Source organism: Artemia franciscana, chromosome 2, assembly GCF_032884065.1.
Source record: "Artemia franciscana chromosome 2, ASM3288406v1, whole genome shotgun sequence".
Lineage (NCBI taxonomy): Eukaryota > Metazoa > Arthropoda > Branchiopoda > Anostraca > Artemiidae > Artemia > Artemia franciscana.
Window position 1 is genome coordinate 33,031,826 of NC_088864.1, and position 22,500 is coordinate 33,054,325.

A 22,500-nucleotide genomic window follows, 5' to 3' on the forward strand; every position below is an offset into this window, starting at 1 on the left:
ATTGACCCCCTTATTAGGATTGTATAAAAATAATGTTAGTTCATCTGTTAATAGATAAGTCTATCTATTATCCGTCCATGCGTCATTCCAAGGGCAGAAGAACTAAGAACTAAGTCATAGAATCTATAGTTTCCCAAGTGTTTGGTTAAATGACTAGGGTAAACAGCGGGAGTAAGTATACCTCTCTTATTGACTTTTAGCAAGGCACTTCCGCCTAGAGTTTCAGACAGGTTGACCAAGAATTTTAATGCAAACTTTTCCCTGCTTGAAAACCTTTAATTTTTCTGCAAAAGTGTGACAACGTCATTGCAGTAATGCAAATGTATATAGAAAAATCACGTCACTGACATGAATCTTTTTTCCAAAATTAAGGCTCTTAAAGAATTATCTCAGACTGCAGACTTATCTGGATTGTTTTTTTAAGCGAGAATATCCCAGGATACCAATTTTTCCGAAAAAGTATGGAGCCGTTTTTGAGAAAAAATACATACATCATATATATGATGATACATTATATATATATATATATATATATATATATATATATATATATATATATATATATATATATATATATATATATACTTACATGTATATTCAATAAAAAATTTACTAGATATTAAGCTAGGCTAAAAGTCTTTTATATATATATATATATATATATATATATATATATATATATATATATATATATATATATATATATATATATATATATATATATATATATATATATATATATATATATATATATATATATATATATTTACATGTATATTCAATAAAAAATTTACTAGATATTAAGCTAGGCTAAAAGTCTTTTTTCTGTAGGTTATAAGGAAACTCCTAGAGGAACCAAACGCTCGCGTTATAGTTTGTTTTTGTCAAGGCTCTACTGTGCGTGGACTTCTCAAAGCCCAAAGACGTTTGAAGGTGAAGCAAAACTTCTTTTTTTTAGGAAGGTAGGCTTTTTTTATTTCATAATAATTGACAATTCGAAAATAGCAAAAAGTATGCTTGCTGTAAACAAATAGGTATAGTTTTTCATTACTTACCAGAGTTCCAGGAGTGTGCCAAGAGCGTTTCCCTGTCGAAGCTTACGACATAAGTTGAGAATTACAAGGAGGACATAGATTCAGTATTCGTGATCTAGCGCCACTAGTGCCTCCAAAAATGGTGCCGCTAAAGTACAGTAGCGCCATTGAGTGGTCCAAAGGGTTCTAAGATCTTTTCAACAATGATTTCACAACCAGTGTGGGTATGACCAGTGTACTATCTATGGGAGAGTAAGGGTCACACTATTTGGCCCGAGGTGCCTAGACCTGTGTCACCTCTAACAAATATATCCTCGGAGGGAGACGGTTCCTCTGGTCGATACTACACTGACAATAATTGTCAATACTATTTTTCCTAACCCCACAAGTGTTCTGGAAAAAATAATCTAATGCAGTCATTGCCAATAACTCACTTTTTTTCCCAGTGTCAACTCTAATATATGTATCTAGATTTTAAACAGGAACTAAATTAGAAATATGGTAACACATAAAAAGAAAGGTAACCTTAGCGTTACCCAGTGGGAAAGTGGGCCAATCAAATGTACGAGAAGTCCAAATCAAACTGTCTTTTTGCATAAATTATTGTTCAATGGAGTGAGTCAGCCAAAACAAAATAATATCTCAAACTAACTTTCTCCCTTTTGTTAAATTATACCCTTGACAACGAAAGCTTACTTAGTAAGTAAAATTATACTGAAGTAAATCTATGTAAAAAGGAAAACGGGAATTTATCTGATAAAAAAAGGAGCCCGGGCTCAAATATTTCCCTCGTTAGTTAAATGGCCATCCACGCACCTCGCTGCTCAACTTTTATGTCACAAAACACTAAATGTCAACTTCAAAATATCATCTACCCTTCTGTCTTCTGTCTGTAAGGCTCAATATCTGTCGCCAGCCAACAGGTGTCCACTGCAAAACAACAAGGGCTTTGAATTGTATGGACAAGAGGATTAGGTTTTAGATTTTGACAAATTGAAGTTCACAAGGATAGCAGAAAATAATTGTGCCATTCTCATTAAGCAATTTTCTGGTCATAAGGGAAACATCCAAAAAGAGTATTATAGGTTTGGGCCAACCTTCATTAGAGAATTGCAGTACGATTAACAGAAATTTTCTTACACAAAACTTTCATTAAAAAAAGAAGCTTAAGAATTGAGTTCTGACATATACGACGATGCCAGACGTCAAAAGAGATTGGCTAAACTAGCCTTATAACCTCCAGCGCTGAAAATAAATTCACGTTTGAATTGAAACACGACTTGCCACATGGCGTAACTTTAAATTTTTCATGGCAAAAAATACAAGGGTCTGCAAAAATAATAGGGATACATTGAAGTCAGGTAAAAATCTGGAAGAAACGTAATTGCGCTTCCTCTGGGTCTCCCATCCCATAGAATAATCACATGAAGAATACCGTAGATGCTAGCAGAAAATGAAACTTAGATCCGTAGCTCAAGGAATAAGGTTCGGAGGAATTAATTGTTTATTACAATGAAGGGTAAGAACAGTGAATAGGGTTACCGGATAAATGTTTGGGTTAAATATGAAGTGACTGGTGATAGAAGAGAGTATATCCCTGGGACCCAAGATTAGAAAGGCAAATCCCCGGTAAAAAGATCCACACTGGCCCACAAGTTTTTCGCTGAGATAACTGGCTATCATTCATGGCTCTCCAAAGGAACTAGTCCCCCTCAAAAGAGACCAAATACCCCTTAGATCTGACAGGACCAATCCCAGATCCCTTCCCAAGTTTTTCCAATCCCACCCAAAACTCAATATCTCCTGACTTTTCTAAAACCCGTTGTCAACCATTCAATTCTACCTTTTGATCATCTCTAGTTGTTCCCGATGGATCCAAGACCTCTTCATTTCCCCTAAGCTCGCTTTGTAATTCTCCGAAAATTTTGCTCTCCGCCATAACAACCTGACTTTGTAGATCACAACTCGTTTTTGCATTCATGTTTTACTTTCTATTCTTTTAAAATTTTTCACTGACGTAATTCAAATCATAACTAAATGTGAAGCAGACTGCAGTGTCCGCCATAATTGAGTGTCTTTCTTTATTCTAGTCCCACTTTAAATTTCTTTTCTCTCTCTTACTTTTCTTTGCTTTTGCTTGAATATCAAAATAATCATCCTTAAATGAGAACTGAATTCGTAAATTTTAATTCCGCTTTTCTCCTTTTCTCTCTCTTTTGTTTCTCTCTATTTTTACAGAAGAACTAAATAAATTATCGTCCTTACTTATGTATTATACCGCCAACATCAAGTGCTTCATTTAAGTAGAACCTAATTATGCTAAACTTCAATGTTAAACTTTGAAAGAGTCAAGGCTAGTTCTGATTTTAGCACCATAAATCTGGATTACGCTGATGATGTTGCTCTTCTTGGTGAATCCGTTGGCGAAGCCCAGAACATGCTTCTAAATGTCTCCAAAGTTGCTGCCCCAGTTGGGCTCAAGATTAATATTGACAAGACTAAAGCTATGTTTAATGCCCCGGATATGAACTCTACTCCTATAATCATTAACCAAAGGAAGATTGAAGTAGTCATTAAATTCAAGTATCTTGGATCGTACATCGACATCAACGGTGGATGTAGAAAGGAAATCCATCTCGCATTGCATCAACTTCCCTGTCTTTGCACAGCTTTGGAATCCGCTATAGAAACGGAAAAAAATCAAACGAAAAACAAAAATCCGTATTTACGATGCCCTATTCCAATCGGTCTTACTGTACGACTGCAAGACGTGGCCCTTAAAAGGCATCGAGGCACACGTCCTCAACAGTTTTGAACACAGATGCCTGAGGAGTATACTGGGGCTACGTCTCAGTGACCGTATCCCAAATACGATCATCCGCCAATGGTGTGACCAGAAGTACGCCATCACAACTATCATTTGACGCCGCCGCTTGTCACGGTTCGGCAATGTTTGCCGGAGACTGACAAAGAGTTTTAAAAATCAAAGCCTACGCTGCAAACCAGCACCTGACGACATAGAGGACAAGCCAAAACTTGACTCAACACCATCAAAACTGACTCGAGCCAATTGGCAGATTCTGGAGACATGGTCGCAGATGGACCCTTCCACCCGCCAGGGAGAGGTACTTAGCTTGTGTCGTGATCCGAGTACAAGTACAAGTAACCTAAGTAGACCTGGTTCTTATGACCATGTCTGAAATTCATTTAGTTTGCGATCTGTATTGATAGAGAATAGTGTCTGACTATGGATGTTGAAGTACAAATTTGGGATTTGCCGAAGAATGAAAAAGAGGCAATTAGATTTTTTCAGGATAAGGGAGTGCTGCCCCCCCCAAAAAAAAAAACAGCGCGTTGATGGACACAACATGCCTTTATCCTCTTTCGGCAAAATGCCTCGTTGGAGGTGTAAAAGTAGGGCATGTCTGAAACAATCCGGTTTGCATATCAATACGTGGTTGGCTCAAAGTAGAATACCCCGCCTCCCCTTCGTCAACGAAGTCACATGTTTCTGTCTTGGAATTCAATGTTTGATACGTCTTATTTCCTCACAATCGATACTTAGACAAATTATTCTGGCCACCCGATAGTATATAAGTTGCTTGTGATGAAACATCACTTTCCGAATTTTTCCAAAGAGTTTCTTTTAGTCTGTCAATTATTTTTGCAAAATTCTGGTAATGTTTTTAATTTGCCTCCCTACGGGCCTCTCTTTCCTCCTCTGCATTTTCTACCATCATTTCTTATATGTTGGAGGTGCATGCTTTTCGTGTTCTATTCAGTTTTATGAGAAGTCCAAATACAACTTGCTTTTCGCATTGATTATATTTCAATGACACGAGTTAGCCAGATGAAAGTTGAATTTCAATCCACATTTTTCCTTCTTGCGAAATTATCTTTTGAAAACGAGAGTTTTACTTAAACCATTTTTCAGCCATTTTAAACAGCGGTGGGAGGGACGGCCGAAGCGAACGCAGATATTCCTGCATTTTAATAAATGTAATTCAGTATATATATTTGAAAGTTGTGCTCATTTTATATATGTTTTTGCATGAATATTAGTGAGCTGAGACTTCAGATTTTCCATTTACGACTCGTGAATAATTTTTCTATTCGTGAATTACTTTTTTCTAGAGTTTGATTTCCATTTCGGAAATCAAACCTCCCAAATCGGATTCTATCATTTTCTGAAATAGAGAACAACTCCGAAACTGAAGTTTTATGGCTCTGGACCAGACCCAAAAACCTCCCAAAAGACGTATCTTGCATGATTTTTTGTATTATTTATTACCCTCCCCGTAGTGGATTTAAGAAGGAGCTGACGGCATATCTGCAACTTTATACTGACAGGATTCGCCACAAGTACCCCTATGCTGCAATTACATTATATGGTGATTTTAATGAGCTAGAACAAAAGTGGCTTAGCGCTGCTCTTAGTCTTGACCAGGTAGTCAAGTCACCTACACGCAGTGATAAAACCCTAGACTTGATTTTTTACCAACATTGAAGATTACTACTGTGCCCCGAAAATAGCCCCTCCCTTAGGGGCAAGTGACCATCTATGCATCTTTTGGACCCCTTTATCATCCTTTCCCCCTAAACCATTGATCAGTTATTCATATAGACCCATTACTGACGAGAAGATTGCCCATTTCAAAGTAAAACTTAGCTCCAAATCCTGGGCCAATATCCTATGTCTTACCAATGGTGATGAAATGGCTTCTAAGTTTTCAGCTGAACTTTTCCAGTTATACTGTGACACCTTCCCAGTGAAAAAATTCAATTACAAATCCAATTGTAAACCATGGATAAATAAAAAAATTTGTGCCTAATAAATGAACGTGATAGACTCTTTAAGGAAGGATTTTTCCAGGAATCTCGAAAACTTCGAAACATTGTTATTAGTGAAATTCGTAAAGCAAGAAAAGAGCATGGTGCTCACGTGCTCAATAAGTTACTGTATTCTAACCCTAAGAATTTCCACAAATGTATCCAAGATCTCATGGGAAAGGTCTCTTCTAAGTTTCTCTTACTGGATAGTAATGGCAACCCAGTGAGTGCAGACATCATAAACGATTATTTTACTTCAACTTGTAAAACTCACCCGCCACTCCAAAATATGCCGGCCAACAGTGCAGTGAGTGACATTCCTGTGATTGGAATACATCAGACCTAGCTTAAACTCGAAAATCTTGATACAAATAAGTCAGTTTACCCAGGTGATATCCCTACCAAATTGATTGTGAAATGTGCCCATTATTTAAGTGTACCTCTAACTGCAATTTTTAACCAATGTTTTGTAGATGGTATTTTTCCAGTGTGTTTTAAACGAGCTATTATATCACCTATACCGAAAAACAAGACCCCAAGAGTCCCCTCTGACTTAAGACCAATATCAAAAACCTCTATTTTCTCTAAAATTTTTGAAAGTTTTATTTACAATTTCCTCTTTGATGATATTCAAGATAAAATTAACCCAAATCAGTTTGGCTTTAGACCGAATCATAGCACCACCCATTGTTTATGTTATATACTTGACACTGTTTTCAAACATCTTGAGTTAAGTAGTTCCTACGCTGAGGCTGTTTTTGCTGATATTAGTAAAGCCTTTGACAACTTGGATCATCAGACAGTTACTGATAATGCAAAGGCTTTAGGTGTCAGAGATTTTGTTTTACGTATAGTAGCTAGTTTTTTATCTGGTCGTGAGCAATGTGTAGTCCTCCCTAACGGAGATTCATCAGGTTTTACCTCAATTTCCTGTGGAGCACCCCAAGGGACTAAATAAATGCTATTCTCCTTTTTAAAAAATATACCCCCCATCAATAATTACCTTTGCATCCCAAATTTAAACATGGTTAAGCTACTTGGTGTGCACTTGGACAATGACCTTAAATGGAAATCTCCACTCTTTTCACTTATTTAAAACAGGTGGTTTTCTCCTTAGATCTTTCTCCCTTCTTAAACGGTTCTCCATATCAATCCAGAACCTTAAAATAATTTATTGTTCTTATATAAGACCTTGTCTTGAATATGCTTGCCCTGTCTGGCACCCTGGACTGACCAAATCCCAATGTCCTAAAATTGAAAGCATTCAAAAAAGAGCTATAAAAATTATACTGGGGACGTCCTATACTACTTATGATGAAGGTTTGGCTAGACTTGAACTCACTACATTGGAATCACGACATCACTTCCTTACCATGAACTTCGGGCACAAGTGCCTTAGTTCTGACTATCATCGACGTCTTCTTCCCCCCTTCAAAGAGACCCCCCAATCCTTCCCAATACAAGACTCAATGCTCGTAGAGCTCCAAATACTCAACTTGACTTGTGTCCCCAAATGTTGACAATGAGGTACAAAAACTCTTTCGTTCCCTATTTTGTTTCGCATTTTAATAATTGATTTAACTTTGTAGCTATGTTTATCCCTTAACATTTATTTTATCATTGTAATTATAATTGTTCTGACGTGCTTATGCTAGCTTGTGTGCTATTTTAGCCAATAAATCATATTCTATTCTATTCTATTTGCAAGTGTAGCCCTGTAATTATGGCTCGATATTGCGTTATAGCTGTAGGGTCCAAGACTATTAAATCGGACAGTGACCTCAACCCCCTTCTACCCGTGTTTTTCGTTCTAGATTAATATACATATAACAAGGATTAAACTACCCCTGAAAAAGTGCACCCCTTGAAATGTTTATCAGGGTTTGGATGGGGGTAGGTCTGAAATATCCAAAATTAATTTGAAGGTTATCATTTTCTTGGTTTTCAGGGGGCATCCTCACTTTTAATAACCTGAAATGCTCTTTTAACTTTCTTAAAACAGACGATTTGTAGTTTAATCTTTGTTCTTGTGCTTGCAAGTTACACAAAAAATGTCCGACGGATATTTTGCCCTTGATAATGTGGGAAAGCTGATTGTTATTGCAATATGCCCTTACGGAAAAGTCTGGCGTTTCTGTATACACAAGTGCCATGGTTATGTCATTTCACAATGTCAAACAAAAGATATCATCCATGAGGACAAACAAAACTAAAGACAAAGGGGTGCCAAAATCTTTTATCGCTGATTTCGATTGATATTGTCTTGTAAAAGTAATTAACTATCAGTTTTCACAATTTAAAATTAATTCAATTCTACATTTATACATTTAAAATGTATAAAAATATGAAAGTTGAATAAACAAGCTTATAGAGAAGATGGATTTTGCGACACCTTAGCCAGTTTAAGAAGAAATACATTTTTAATGTTGCACGAAAAATGAAGGACGTCGGTAATTAAATTTAAAATAGAAAATTTATATGTGAAAAGTAAATAGAAAATATAAAGCTTAGAAATAGAAAAAATTGTTTGATATTACAAAGATTTTTCAAATCGCAGTAGAGAGGGACATTAAAATAATAAAAAGTAATTTATCTTGTTTATGTGGAGGGTTCCCATCCCCTCAAACCCCTTCTTTTTTTGCTAAGATCTGACCACTGCATCCCTGATTGCAGGAAAACCTTCTGTAACTACACGTCTGCTTGTAACTACAAGTGTTTTATTTATGACTGCTTTTCAAAACAGTTGAAGCATATATATATATATATATATATATATATATATATATATATATATATATATATATATATATATATATATATATATATATATATATATATTATAAGAAGAAATATATTTTTACTGCTGCACGAAAAATGAAAGACGTCAGTAATTAAATTTAAAACAGAAAAATGTATATGTGAAAGGTAAATAGAAAATCTAAAGCTTAGAAATAGAAAAAATTGTTTGGTATTACAAATGTTTTTCAAATCACAGCAAAGAAGAACATTAAAATAATTAAAGTATTATATCCTGTATATGTGGAGAGTTCATATCCCCTCAAACCCCGCTCTTTTTTTGCTAAGATCTTACCACTGCTTCCCTGAGTGAATTTTAAAGGAGGAAAACATTGTCTGCTTGTAAATACAAGTGTTTTGTTTAATGAATTCGTTTCAAATTTGAAGCAAAAATTTAATTATTTTCAGGAAAGGCGAATAAATAAGCCTTTTCATTATTAAAACGTGTAACAAAGAAATTTTTCAAAGTTTATATTATGTTAGTGGAGGCAGCCCTGTAGATTTGCCTTAGTAAAGAACCCTTCCCCTTCAGTATATTTATTGTTTCTTCTTTTTTCCCCGGCAACATTGTTTGGAAGGGGTGGTTGTTGGAGCTTAGGAAAAGGCTCTTTGCTTGAAAACTTAAGGTTTTTTTCGTGTCCTTTCCCAGAATCGAATGTGATTCGACTGCATCCAACTTTCTCTCCTGGTCTTTTTTACTTGCCTCTCCATAGCCCCCAATACATCCAATCGGAGTTCATAGATAACCATTTTGTTCAAAATATTGTTTTCAATATGCTTACGGGGATGACAAATTGCGGTTTGTTGGAGAACGCGATATTTTTTTTGTATCCCTCTTGAAGTCTGTCAGTCTGTAAAGTCTAACGCGTGTACGATCAAATGTGATTTGTTCTTGAATTATGATTGATTATCTTTGCTAAAATCAAAGCCATCGATTTCACCTTTGGCGTAGAGAAATATATATTCAAGCTACGGTGATTATAATTTATCAAACAGTTCGTGGTTACAAACAGTAAGTAGGGAGCGATGCTACTCAATAGTAGCCAAAATTCTAAGCAACGGAGTCTTGATAACAATAGATACATTAAAGGAATCAAAATTTTTATGCTTATTTAAAATGTGTAAGTGTCATCAATTTAATGTTACCCATCAAAAATTACGAGCCTGAGAAAATGCGCCCAATTTTTGAAAAGGGGAGGACACACCCCAAAACCTCAGGTGGTCTTAACGGAAAAGACACCATCATATTCAAAATACCACAGAACCCTACTGAAGAGGTTTCAAGCTCCTATATAGAAAAACGTGGAATTTTACATTTTTTGCCGGAAGAAAGATCACGGATGCGTGTTTATTTGTTGTTGTTTTTTTCCTTAGAGTGATCGTATCGAGCCGCTGATCGTAGAAGATCATGAGAGGGCTCATTTGATCTGAAACAAAATTTCAAATGCCCCTTTTAGATTATCAAAATTATTTGAGAGCAGCTAGCCCCCCCTCCCATGCTCATTTGCCCCCAAAATCGCCTGACCAAATTCTGAGATAGCCATTTTCTTCAGTATAGTGGAAAAATCTAAAAACTTTGTCTTTGAGGACGGCTTGATCCCCCACAATGCCCCGGGGAAGGGTTGCAAGCTACAAACTGCCCGTTCTTTACACATGGTCTTGGTTACTGAGAAATATACAGATATTTTCAGGGGGATTTTTCTGGAGGAGGCGCTGGTTTACGTGGAAGGATCTTTCCATTGAGGAAAATTTTGTGGGGGGTCGGAAATTTTCCGTGGAGGGGAGCCAGATTTTCCATTATTATTTAAAAGAGGATCAGAAATTAAATAAAAACACAAGATTTTTAGGTTTTTTTCGTGTCCTTTCCCAGAATTGAATGTGATTCGACTGCATCCAACTTTCTCTCCTGGTCTTTTTTACTTGCCTCTCCATAGCCCCCAATACATCCAATCGGAGTTCATAGATAACCATTTTGTTCAAAATATTGTTTTCAATATGCTTACGGGGATGACAAATTGCGGTTTGTTGGAGAACGCGATATTTTTTTTGTATCCCTCTTGAAGTCTGTCAGTCTGTAAAGTCTAACGCGTGTACGATCAAATGTGATTTGTTCTTGAATTATGATTGATTATCTTTGCTAAAATCAAAGCCATCGATTTCACCTTTGGCGTAGAGAAATATATATTCAAGCTACGGTGATTATAATTTATCAAACAGTTCGTGGTAACAAACAGTAAGTAGGGAGCGATGCTACTCAATAGTAGCCAAAATACTAAGCAACGGAGTCTTGATAACAATAGATACATTAAAGGAATCAAAATTTTTATGCTTATTTAAAATGTGTAAGTGTCATCAATTTAATGTTACCCATCAAAAATTACGAGCCTGAGAAAATGCGCCCAATTTTTGAAAAGGGGAGGACACACCCCAAAACCTCAGGTGGTCTTAACGGAAAAGACACCATCGTATTCAAAATACCACAGAACCCTACTGAAGAGGTTTCAAGCTCCTATATAGAAAAACGTGGAATTTTACATTTTTTGCCGGAAGAAAGATCACGGATGCGTGTTTATTTGTTGTTGTTTTTTTCCTTAGAGTGATCGTATCGAGCCGCTGATCGTAGAAGATCATGAGAGGGCTCATTTGATCTGAAACAAAATTTCAAATGCCCCTTTTAGATTATCAAAATTATTTGAGAGCAGCTAGCCCCCCCCCTCCCATGCTCATTTGCCCCCAAAATCGCCTGACCAAATTCTGAGATAGCCATTTTCTTCAGTATAGTGGAAAAATCTAAAAACTTTGTCTTTGAGGACGGCTTGATCCCCCACAGTGCCCCGGGGAAGGGTTGCAAGCTACAAACTGCCCGTTCTTTACACATGGTCTTGGTTACTGAGAAATATACAGATATTTTCAGGGGGATTTTTCTGGAGGAGGCGCTGGTTTACGTGGAAGGATCTTTCCATTGAGGAAAATTTTGTGGGGGGTCGGAAATTTTCCGTGGAGGGGAGCCAGATTTTCCATTATTATTTAAAAGAGGATCAGAAATTAAATAAAAACACAAGATTTTTAGGTTTGTTTCGTGTCCTTTCCCAGAATTGAATGTGATTCGACTGCATCCAACTTTCTCTCCTGGTCTTTTTACTTGCCTCTCCATAGCCCCCAATACATCCAATCGGAGTTCATAGATAACCATTTTGTTCAAAATATTGTTTTCAATATGCTTACGGGGATGACAAATTGCGGTTTGTTGGAGAACGCGATATTTTTTTTGTATCCCTCTTGAAGTCTGTCAGTCTGTAAAGTCTAACGCGTGTACGATCAAATGTGATTTGTTCTTGAATTATGATTGATTATCTTTGCTAAAATCAAAGCCATCGATTTCACCTTTGGCGTAGAGAAATATATATTCAAGCTACGGTGATTATAATTTATCAAACAGTTCGTGGTAACAAACAGTAAGTAGGGAGCGATGCTACTCAATAGTAGCCAAAATACTAAGCAACGGAGTCTTGATAACAATAGATACATTAAAGGAATCAAAATTTTTATGCCTATTTAAAATGTGTAAGTGTCATCAATTTAATGTTACCCATCAAAAATTACGAGCCTGAGAAAATGCGCCCAATTTTTGAAAAGGGGAGGACACACCCCAAAACCTCAGGTGGTCTTAACGGAAAAGACACCATCATATTCAAAATACCACAGAACCCTACTGAAGAGGTTTCAAGCTCCTATATAGAAAAACGTGGAATTTTACATTTTTTGCCGGAAGAAAGATCACGGATGCGTGTTTATTTGTTGTTGTTTTTTTCCTTGGAGTGATCGTATCGAGCCGCTGATCGTAGAAGATCATGAGAGGGCTCATTTGATCTGAAACAAAATTTCAAATGCCCCTTTTAGATTATCAAAATTATTTGAGAGCAGCTAGCCCCCCCCCCTCCCATGCTCATTTGCCCCCAAAATCGCCTGACCAAATTCTGAGATAGCCATTTTCTTCAGTATAGTGGAAAAATCTAAAAACTTTGTCTTTGAGGACGGCTTGATCCCCCACAATGCCCCGGGGAAGGGTTGCAAGCTACAAACTGCCCGTTCTTTACACATGGTCTTGGTTACTGAGAGATATACAGATATTTTCAGGGGGATTTTTCTGGAGGAGGCGCTGGTTTACGTGGAAGGATCTTTCCATTGAGGAAAATTTTGTGGGGGGTCGGAAATTTTCCGTGGAGGGGAGCCAGATTTTCCATTATTATTTAAAAGAGGATCAGAAATTAAATAAAAACACAAGATTTTTCAGCTGAAACTAAGGAGAAATATTAAAACTTAAAACGAACAGAAATACCTCGTTCTTTACACTAAAGTTCCTTAGAAGTGTCGAAAGAGCTTATTATTCTAATTAAACGGCCTTTGTGATCCAATAGTCATTCTTAAATAACTGGAACAAAAAATCTAAATTTAGCATAAAGAGCGAGGTATTGAGAAGATTTAATAATTTCTCTTCGTTTTGAGTTTTAATGATGCTCCTTACTTTCAGTTGAAAAAAATAGTGTTTTTATGGCACCTGATATCTACCAAGTGACATATAGCGATTGCAAACTCTGTCGGTCGGTCTTTCGGTCTGTTTGTCAGTCTGTCTGTCTGTCTGTCCCGGTTTTGCTACTATAGGTACTTCTAGAGAAGTTAGGATGATCAAACTTGGCAGGTGTATCAGGGACCAGATTAGATTAAATTAGACATTGTCGTTTCCCGATCTGACCATCTGGGGGGTGGGGTGGGGGACGGTTAAATCGGAAAAATAAAAAAATGAGGTATTTTTAACTTACGAACGGGTGATCGCATTTTAATGAAATTTGATGTTTCGAAGGATATCGGGTCTCAGAGCTCTTATTCTAAATCCCGACCGGATCCGGTAGTTGGGGGGGGGGAGGAATCTAAAATCTTGGAAAACGCTTAGAGCGGAGGGATCAGGATGAAACTTTGTGGGAAAAACAATCACAATTCCTAGGTACGTGATTGACACAACGGGAACGGTTCCGGTCTCTTTGGAGGAGTTGGGGGGAAGGTCTCTTTGGGGGGGGGAATAAAAAAAGGTATATTTAATTTACGAAGAAGTGATCGGATTTTAATGAAATTTCGTATGTAGATGGACCTCGTAACCCAGATCTCTTATGTTAAATTCTGACTGGATCCGGTCTCATTGGGAGGGGGGAGGGACCGGAAACCCTGGAAAACGCTTAAAGGGGAGAGATCAGGATCAATCTTGGTGGGAAGAATAAGCAGAAGTTCGAGATAAGTTATCGACATAACCAGACCAGATCCGCTCTCTTTGATGGAGATGAGGGGAGTAATTCCTAAAAAATAGAAAAAATTAGGTATTTTTAACTTACGAAAGGGTGATCAGATCTTATTGAAATTTGATATTTAGAAGGATCTTGTGCTTTAGAACTCTAATTTTAAATCCTGACCAGATCCAGTGTCATTGGGGGGAGTTGGAGGGGGAAACCAGAAATCTTGGAAAACACTTAGAGTGGAATGGAAAACGTAATAGAGGCAACAATCTTGACAGGGCCTTCCGAGGGTGAGGCTGTTCTCATTCCTCGCATTTCCATGATTCCAACATATCTGCCTTTTCAATTTAAAGATTACAATTCCCAATTCGATTAGCCTTTGCAATCACCATCAACAAAACTCAAGAGCAATCATTAGAAAAATGTGGTATAGATCTTAATACGGATTGTTTTTCCCATGGACAACTATATGTTGCATGTTCTAGAGTCCGTAAGCCGGACAATATATTTATATGCACAGGCAATGGGACTACGAAGAATGTTGTATATCCACAAGCTCTACGCAGTTAAAATTTAGCACCTTGCATGCGTTTTGCTTTATGGGTGGGTTTTAGGCTTGCGGCTCAGAGAGAAATTACCAAAAGAGAGCTTATCGATGTATTACAAAAGCAACGCGAAACCTTGCTTTCGGCTGAAAGAGAAAGTAAAAAAAGAATGCGTGTCGAGGAATTACTTGATTAAAACAGAGGAAATATCAGTTGTATATCCGCAAGTTTTACGCAGCTAAAAAATAGGACCTTGCACACTTGTTGCTGGGACACGTTCCGGGAAAAATAAAGAAGAAAAATAAAATAAAAAAAGGAGAAAAAACTAAGAAAAATTAAAAAAGGTGATATATATATATATATATATATATATATATATATATATATATATATATATATATATATGTATATAATATATATATATATATATATATATATATATATATATATATATATATATAATATATATATATATAATATATATATATATATATAAATATATATATATATATATATATATTGTAAATATATATATATATATATATATATATATATATATATATATATATGAAACCAAAAAAGCAAATGATAGAATAAATGAAAAATAAAATAGGTAAGGAAACGAGAATTTAGTCAGTCAGTGGCAAAATGTGAAAACGAAAAAAAAGCAGATATTTTGACAAGGACTTCCACTTAGTCGTTCTCAGTGCTCATAAAAAAAATTATCTTCCGAAGTGAATCTAACAAGAGGAGAATAGATACTCAAGTTTATTCTTTTATTCTCCTTTTGTTGGATTCATTTCAAAAGGTCAGATCATTCATAGATAACGAAAAATGTCTTTTCCAGTTTCTAGCCACAGATCACTGTTCAAAATTTTCGTTTGAATTTCACTGTGACTATCACTGTCGTTTGTTCCACGCCTTTTGCTTTAGCTGTCGGGATTCTTACTTTCAATTGTTTTCTAGTCACATTTATTTTTGCTTCATTCTCTTGAAGCAACCTCTTAAACATTTTCTCCATGACCCTTGCTTTGAATTTTTGGATACGTCTTGTCATATTTTATAGTCTGGGCCTTTGGACAAAAGTTCCGTTTCGCTGTTTAAATAACTTATCTTTTATAACTAATAAAAGTTAAATCATGTCACGTTATTTGTGCTTGGTTTTAGCAAATAAACCTTACATTAGAAATAGAGTGTTTGTAAAATTACGTCTTTGTAATTCAGTTACTGGTTGTTTTCGCTACTGTTGTCCAAATCTCTACATCTTCTGGTGCTTGATATGGTTTTATCAGCTTCTACTTTAGACTTCTTCTATTGCAGTGCCGCCAGGTCCGACACGGCTACGCAGCAAACTTGTATATATTGATTCTTATTGTCGTTTGTGTTGTAACCGCAGCCTCTTCTTGAGGTCGTGACGTTACCATAAGCTCTATAGAACTACCCTGGAAAAAATTTAAATTTTTGAATTAAATTTAAATTTAGTTCATTTTTGAGACCAGAAATGTCAATATGCCAGATGAAAAAATAAACAAAAAACTATGAAGCTGATTTTGAGGCCTGGCCCCGGGACGGTTTCACGGAAGGCTTGTATATATTGATTGTCATGTGAGCCTCTTCTTGATGTCCTGGCGTCACCTTAGGTTTGATAAAACCACCTCGGAAACATACAAATTCTTCCTTTAGGTTAGCAGGTACAATTTTTCCTTAATTGTTTCAATATTTTCCAAAATTTACACCTTAATAACTTTAGCTATAGAAGCAGTAGTATTAGTACTAGCAGTAATAGTAATAACAGTAGTAGTAGTAGCAGCAGAATAAATTGCAGTAACCTTTTATTAGGAGTAGAAGTAGTTGCAGTAGTAATGCTAGTAACAGTATTAGTGGTCGCAGTAGTAGTAGTAATATGACAGTGCTGATATGTCCTTTTGATAACCTTTATATTCATGTACTGCGTAAAGTTTTCATCTTAATGCTCTTAGCCTTACATGTAGTTGCAACAGAAATACTAGTAGGAGTGGTAAATGTAGCAGTGGTAGTAATATTAGTAGTAGCGTGCGCTTATTGCCTTTTGGTCAATTGATTCTCGCTTTAAGTATTATCTAATCGTTAAAATTTTATACCCAGATCCATTTTTGAGATTTGCCCTGTTGATAAACTGCTTGCACATAGTGTCTTCTGATTTAGTTCAAATATCCCTCAATATTCTATCAAATTTTAACCTTCATGCCTCAAATTTTCACCTAGTTGCAGTAGTAGTGTTGTATTAGTAACAGTAGTAATAACAGTGGTAGCAGAAATATTAATAACAGCAGTAGCATATACATGTTGCCCTTTGGTCAGTTGAACATCCATCTCATGATACCCCGAAAATTTCATCCTGATACGGTAAGCCGATCCAAAAATATTGCTGAAGCGCTCTTACGACCCCCTTTTGACACCCTTTTCATCATAATACCCTTTGCCTTACAAGTAGTTGCAACTGAAGCAGTTGTATAGTGGCAGTAGTAGTGTTAGCAGTAGTAGTTGCTATAGTGGTAGCAGTAGAATTTGCAGTAATATTAATGTTAGTAGTAAAATGCAAATATTACATTTTGGTAAATTGTTCTCCTTTACGCCTTGTCTGAAAGTCCCCAATGAATCCTCAAGTCTATTTTTGAGATACGTCAGTTTGACAATCTGCATGGACATAAGTGTCAATTTATTTCGAATTCCGCTTCAATATTCTATCAAATTTTCACCTTCATACGCATAACATTAATAGTCATAGTATCATAGCAGTAGTGGTAGTAGTAGGAACAGTAGTAGCAGTAATGGAATTGCCCCAGCAGTAGTAGAAGCAGTAATACCGGCAGTATTAATAGCAATAGTAACAGGTACAACCAATGAATAAATCATTTATTAATATAAAAAAAACAATTGCAAACACAAAATAAATACTTGGTCAAAGAATCTTGGTTTGTAGCGAGCCACATGACACAATAACAAAACACTGGATTTTATATTACACTAAAATACAAACAATAATAAAACAATGGAATAGGAAAAAGACTTAAAACAAATAGGAAGGTTTCTGAGAATGATTTTAAAATAAGGGGAAAGATACACACAAATTGGGGTAAAATTCAAAAAAACAATAATAATAAAAAAAGAACGAGGGAGAAAAATTACTGGACTTGAAAGACCAGCCCACAAACTACCAGTGCAGAGAGAGATAGACGGGTATCAGAAGGAATGGAACTCCAGAGTAGAATGGATGATAAACAGGAGACCTCTGAGCTGCTTTATGATCGCTTAGGTAAAGTAAATCTGGGAGAGGAACTACGCGAAGGAGAAGAGTACCTACCTGAGCCTGTCCATGAGAAAAACTGCTGGAGAGACAGTGGAAATGTACTTGCAGAGACAGTGAAAAGCAGCATATACCAAATAAAGATTACTTCTAACCACAATACGATCCAGCGAATCTATTCCCGTATCATTATAAAGATTAGAGGAAGGGTATAGCCAAGGGAGAAGAAAAGAAGCCTTTACTGCCCATTTTCGGCTCTTTGAAGTGAGCAAAGTATAGATTTGTTAGTACTATCCCAGGCAGAGCAGCAATAAGAAAGACAAGGGAAAATAAACGCATATAAAGAGAAAGCATCTGGGGGAAGAAATGAGTGAACCCGGTGCAACATTGAAGACTGGCGAAGGATGAGGGTAGGGATGTGAGTTATATGGGATTAAAAAGAAAGAAAATAGTCAAGATACACCCCAAGAAGTTTTACTGTAGTAGCCTGCGGTATAATATTGTTATCATAAGTCAGGATAATTGTCTTCTGTACGTCTTTTATACGATAAGGGGTCCTGAAACGTACAATGGCATCCTTCCGGCGATTGAGAGCGATATTATTTGACCAGCACCAATCCTTTACTTTATCAAGAAGACCTTGAGCTATGGAAGTGGCAGATAGCATTTCCAATGAAGCAATTAAAAAGTTACTGTCATAAGCAAAAAGAACAAGATACATATGGGAATGAAGACAATAAAAAAGATCGTTAATATAAATTAAAAAAAAACTAGACTAGTCCAAACACACAACTTTGTGGGACACCTTTCGAATTAAGCAAAGAAGAAGAAGAAGTATCATTAGTCGAAACATGCTGAAAGCTCCCTGAGAGGTAAGACCTTAACCATTCTAGTGGGACAAATTGCCATTTGGTCAGTTGAACATTTCCCACATAGTGCTTAGAAGTTTAATCTTGATATGATAAGTTGTTCCAAAAATATTGCTGGTATGCCTGTACCAGGAATATGTAGCCTTTGCACATAAAATGCATTTGTTTAGTTCAACTTTCCCTTCAACATCACCTCAGATGTTTATATCAATATCCTCAGCCTTGGTAGTACTTGCTACCAAAGCAGTATTTTTAGCGGTAGTAGTGGTGACATTAGTTGTAGTAGGCTAGTAGTAGCAGTAGTAGCAGTAGTAGTAGTAGTAGTAGGGGTAGTAGAGGTAATAGTAGTAGTAGCGATAGCAGTAGAATGGTAGCTATTGTAGTAGTAGTAGTAGCATACAAATACTGCCTTTTTAGTCAATTGATCATCTTTTCCTTATCGTTTCCTGAAAGTTCCAAATTTATACACTCTTTCATTCCTGAGTTACGACCTTTTGACAATCCTTGGGCAAATAAATTGTATTAATTTATTTCAACTCTCCCCTTGAAATTTTTTGAAAGGCTCACTTTAACGCCCTTCGTCTATTTAGAAAGTAAAGGTCAAACAAGCCCACTTTTCTCCGTAAAATATGCCGTATATAAACAATGGACGAATTGTCTAACTTACAGCCCTTGCCCTGAGGGCTTTGGGGGGTGGATATCCCCTAAGACCTGGTGCCTGGACCTTTCAAAAATACTGAACAAAATAGTTGTCTAAAAATTTCGATTGGATGTGTTCTCAGAAATGCTGGGTGTGGGGGCAGGGGTAAGGCTGGTTGCCCTCCAATCACTTTTGATTCCAAAAAGGCACTAGAAAGTTTATTTTCCAATCAAATGATCCCCTTCCGAAGCATCTATAGCAATCTATTCTATATGAACCTTAAATGCCTCAAGGGCATAACTTATAACACTTGCCCCTGGGGATTTATTTCAATTTTTCATCTTTGGACTATCTTGAACAATATTCTATTTCACAGTTTTCGTCTAATGCGTTTAGGGAAAAGAGGGTGTCGGGGAGAAGGGGGTAGGGCTAGTTGCCCTCTTATTACTCCTGATTCTTAAAGGGAGCTAGAACTTTCCACTTCGAAACAAATGAGCCTCATTTAAAGTTTATACGAACACCCCCTCCTTAAGAACCCTATTTGCCCCGGGGCATAATTTACAACCCTTGTCCTCAGGTTCTGGGGTGTTGTACCCAGCCAAAAGGCCTTGTTATACAATCTTTAGATTATTTAGAACAAAGTGCATATCTTAAAATTTCAGTCGGATTCAGTTGAGGAAAAGAGGATGCGGGGTGAGGGTTTAGTTACCCTCCGATCACTTTCGACTCTTCAAAAGGGCAGTAGAACTTCTGACTTTCAATCGAATGAGCTGCCTCCAAAGCTACAACCTCACATTCTATAAGAATGTTACATGTTATGGGTAACTAGTATAACTTACAGCCTTTGCCCTGAGAGCTTCGTGGAGAGGTTGTTATCCCCTACGACATAATTACTGGACCTTTCAACTCTACCAAACAAAAATTCCATCTCAAAATTTTGATTGAAAAAGTACCTGGAGAAATATTAGGCGAGGAGGGGAGACCGGTTGCCCTCAAATTGCTTTTGACTCGTAAAAAGGGCACTACAACTTTTCGTTTCCAATCGAAATAGCCCTTTTCGAAGTTTCTACGACAACTCCTTCTATATGAAGTGGCTTGGTCAGGAAAAATAATAATAATACGTTGTGTCTACACCGCTCTTTACTTAGGAAGCGCTATTGCCCTGCCTATGATCTAAGAACGAACACTAGGGTCGATGAATTTAAAAAAGTATAATTTTTCAAGTGCTATAAAACGTTAGTGTAAAAACTGAGGTGTTGAGGAGAGGGTGGTGCCCTTTATGTCCCCTTTATATGTTGAATAATTGCTGTTCTTAATGCCCTTTGCTTTCGTTTGAAAGAATCTTATTTTTTCATTTAATTTGGAACAGGAAACGAAATATATGTTCAAAACAGGTGTACTATTTATTGCCTGTGTTTTTGTGTGTCAAAATCTCAACAAGTTAGGTCTATTTCTTGTTGATTTCTTGAAGCTTTCCTTGTAAGAGTTCTAAATTTTCTCCTTAGTTTTAGGAGATTTATTTGTTTTTTCTTTACTCTATGTTTGTGTTGTGATGTACATGGTATTCATAAATACAGTAGCAACAAGTGTTACAAAAGTTGATGAATAGAGGAAATGTGGTAGAAGTAGTCATGCTGGGATCAATCGCGGTAAAACTAGTTTTACTTGGAGTAGAAGTAGGGATCGTAAAACTGTCCTTTGTAAAATCGCTCAGAGATAGTTTAGGGAGTGTTTTCTTTTTAATGAAATTGAATAAAAAACAATTAAAAAAAAAAAAAAAAATAAGGAGTAATATTGAATTTCAAACCAACATAAATTACACCGTTTACAAGGGCGGTGTCTCATCCCAACTCTCCGCGCTTTATGCTAAAGTTAAATAGTGCTTTACAAATACTTCTTGTTCCATGTTCAAATTCAACATACGTTGTGTTAGAACAGTTGTACTTAAAGAATTGGGCAAAAAAGGTTAAACTTTGGCGTAAAGAGTAGGTGTTTGAGGAGGGGACAGTTTCGCCATCTACAGTAGAATTTATGTTTGTTTTAGATTTTAACGTTTCTCTTTACTTTCTTTTCAAAATTAAATTTCTGGTTGCTTTTAAAACTATGCACACAGTTGACTACGTCATCCTTTGAGAACTTATGCAACACTGAATGGCATTACTGTCTCTGAAATACATTGTTTTTTTTATAATTTTAAATCGATTGGCTATCACAAAATTTTCAAACAATGGCAATTTGGCCCTCTTGGGTCCAAATTGTGTTTTTGCACCACAAAATAGCAGAGAACGCGACTTTGCTACGGAAAAGTATTTTTGGTTGCTTAAATGGGCACTATAGCTTATAACTGCCGTTTGAATGAGCCTTTTTTCTAATGCTCTATGGCTATTGATTCAATATAATATACCTTGGTAAAAACGCATAAACATGCATCTTCCTTCAAAAAATTTTACAAAATTCTACATCTCTTTTTTTTTAGATAAGAGCTTAAAGGCTCGACAATTGAATATTCTGATATACTGAATTCGATGAAGTAACTTTGATCAAGATCATTTGCCTTTTGTTGTAATTTTAACTTTTTTTTTAATCTGATGAATTTTCTCAGCGTGCACCTCTTGACAAGCAACTTTAAACTTGACGAATCTTATATGTTTGGAAGCAAATCAAACAGTTCGTGGTAACGAACTGTAGTAAGGAGCGACACAGCTCAATAGTAACCAAAACTCTAAAAAAATTGAATTTTGATATCAATAGCTACACCAAAAGAATTGCATTTTAATGCTGATTTTAAATATATAAGTTTCATCAAGTTTAGTCTTACCCATCAAAAGTTACGAGCCTGAGAAAATTTGCCTTATTTAAGAAAATAGGGAGAAACACCCCCTAAAAGTCATAGAATCTTAACGAAAATCACACCATCAGATTCAGCGTATCAGAGAACCCTACTGTAGAAGTTTCAAGCTCCAATCTACAAAAATATGGAATTTTGTATTTTTTGCCAGAAGACAAATCACGGGTGCGTGTTTATTTGTTTGTTTGTTTTGTTTTTTTGTTTTTTTTTGTTTATTTTCCCCAGGGGTCATCGTATCGACCAAGTGGTCCTAGAATGTCGCAAGAGTGCTCATTCTAACGGAAATGAAAAGTTCTAGTGCCCTTTTTAAGTGACCAAAAAATTTGGAGGGCATCTAGGCCCCCTCCCACGCTCATTTTTTCCCAAA

General features: G+C 36.3%; 1 protein-coding gene and 1 long non-coding RNA gene across 2 annotated transcripts in view; one reads left to right on the forward strand and one right to left on the reverse strand.

Annotated features, from left to right (window-relative positions):
• Positions 1–22,500, forward strand: part of LOC136040284 (metabotropic glutamate receptor 5-like) — a 206,186-nt gene that overhangs the window by 60,422 nt on the left and 123,264 nt on the right. The window contains exon 6 of the mRNA XM_065724531.1: positions 832–962. Within this exon, the coding sequence (XP_065580603.1) occupies positions 832–962 (131 nt within the window). The remainder of the gene's footprint in view (positions 1–831; positions 963–22,500) is intronic.
• Positions 15,113–22,500, reverse strand: part of LOC136040288 (uncharacterized) — a 62,316-nt gene continuing 54,928 nt past the window's right edge. Inside the window, exon 3 of the long non-coding RNA XR_010620683.1 lies at positions 15,113–15,932. This is a non-coding gene — a long non-coding RNA (uncharacterized LOC136040288). The remainder of the gene's footprint in view (positions 15,933–22,500) is intronic.